At 62.7% G+C, this 1,734-nt stretch overlaps 1 protein-coding gene across 1 annotated transcript in view; it reads left to right on the top strand.

Moving 5' to 3' along the window:
* PCSK9 (proprotein convertase subtilisin/kexin type 9) overlaps positions 1-1,734 on the top strand; it is an 11,646-nt gene that overhangs the window by 7,192 nt on the left and 2,720 nt on the right. Inside the window, exons 5-9 of the mRNA XM_035891760.1 lie at positions 1-95; positions 234-357; positions 560-693; positions 1,300-1,441; positions 1,530-1,724. Coding sequence (XP_035747653.1) covers positions 1-95; positions 234-357; positions 560-693; positions 1,300-1,441; positions 1,530-1,724 — 690 coding nt within the window. The remainder of the gene's footprint in view (positions 96-233; positions 358-559; positions 694-1,299; positions 1,442-1,529; positions 1,725-1,734) is intronic.

The following is a 1,734-nucleotide window of genomic DNA, read 5'->3' as shown; positions in this document are numbered from 1 at the left end:
GGGCGGCTCGGCGGGGCCACCTGACCGAGCTGCTGCACGTCTTCCACCTCCTGCCCGCCTTCCTGGTGAAGATGAGCAGCGACGTCCTGGACATGGTATGTGGGGCGCAGGACAGGTCCTGGGGTGGTGGGCAGCAGTCGAGGTGCGCGCTGGTTGGGGGGTGGCAGCCCCAGCCTCGGGGGGAACAACAGGAGCTTCGCCCCCACGCCGGGCGCTGTGCCTCCTCCCCGCAGGCGCTGAAGCTGCCACACGTGGAGTACGTTGAGGAGGATGCCTACGTCTTTGCCCAGAGCATCCCCTGGAACCTGGGCAGGATCCTGCTGCCACAGCCCAGCTCAGACACCTACAGCCCTCCCAGTAAGTGCTGGGGCATGGGGGGAGGACCATGGGGCTTTGGGGAAGGGTCAGTGACTCCATCCCCTCTCCTGATCTCGAGGGGATGGGGATATCCTCCCGCCACGTGGTGCTGCGGGTCCAGAGCTGCATTTTGGGAGCATCCCGGGTGGCCTGGGCTGACAGCAGGGGTGGTTGCCTTTCCCCCTGGCTGCGTCCCTGGTAGATAAAGGTGACCTGGTGGAGATTTACCTGCTGGACACCAGCGTGCAGAGCACCCATCGAGAGATCGAGGGCAGGGTGCTTGTGACCGACTTCGAGAGCGTCCCCGAGGAGGATGGCACCCGCTTCCACAGGCAGGTGAGACCTGGAGTGCCGCATGCTGCAGCCTGGCAAGAGCATCCTCCTGAACACGCTTGTGGGGCTTCCCAGGACAGCAGGGTCACTCGGCTCATGGCAAAATGCCTCTCAGGACAGGCAGCAGCAGGAGCTGTGGTCCCTGGGGGATGTTGGGACCCTCAGCATAGTCTGTTTGGGGCTGTGGCTGAGCGGCTCAGGGCTCCTTCCCCGGTAAAGCAGGCTGGGGGGGTATGGGTGGGTGTCAAGGTGTTGCAAGAAGGAATCGAGGTCCACGCCCTGGGCTGCAAAGGCTGCTGGCACGCTGCGGTGGGTGCTAGCGCTGCCTTGCATGGCTTGCATCACTGCATGTGTAGGGGATCCCAGTGCTAGCACAGCCCAGGAAAGGCTGGCTGCATTGCCTATCCTTTCTGCCAGCTTTTCTCCTTCTGCATGGGATAATTTTTTTTATCTTTTCCCCCACCCCAAAATATTTTTGAAGATTTACTCTGCAGTGGGATTTAGCTGGTGCAAAGCACAAGAGGTGGGGTGGGATGGGGAGGACGCTGCAGTGTTGCAAACCTGCTTGGATCAATGGGCTGGGGCATAAAACGGTGATGCCTGTGCCAGGCCAGCAAGTGTGACAGCCATGGGACCCACATGGCCGGGGTGCTGAGTGGGCGCGATGCCGGTGTGGCCACAGGTGCCAACATCCGCAGCCTCCGTGTGCTGAACTGCCAGGGGAAGGGCACCGTCAGTGGGACCCTTATTGGTGAGTCGCCAACCACAGCTCCCTCCTGGTGCCCTCACCTTGTCCTTGTCTGGCGAGAGTGTCCTGTCCTTTGTCTTGTCCCCACCAGGCCTGGAGTTTGTCAAGGCAGCACTGGAGGCTCAGCCCTATGTGCCGCTGGTGGTGCTGCTGCCCTTCGCCGGTGCCTACAGCCGCGTGCTGAATGCCGGCTGTCGGCGGATGGCACAAATGGGTGCGGTGATGGTCGCGGCTGCCGGGAACTACAAGGACGATGCCTGCCTGTACTCGCCAGCGCCCGGGCCGGGGGGACGGGG

Source organism: Egretta garzetta, unplaced genomic scaffold (assembly GCF_000687185.1).
Source record: "Egretta garzetta isolate BGI_Z169 unplaced genomic scaffold, ASM68718v1 scaffold163, whole genome shotgun sequence".
Taxonomy (NCBI): Eukaryota; Metazoa; Chordata; class Aves; order Pelecaniformes; family Ardeidae; genus Egretta; species Egretta garzetta.
Note: the sequence above shows the minus strand (reverse complement) of the source record. Positions and strands in the feature narration are given on the sequence as shown.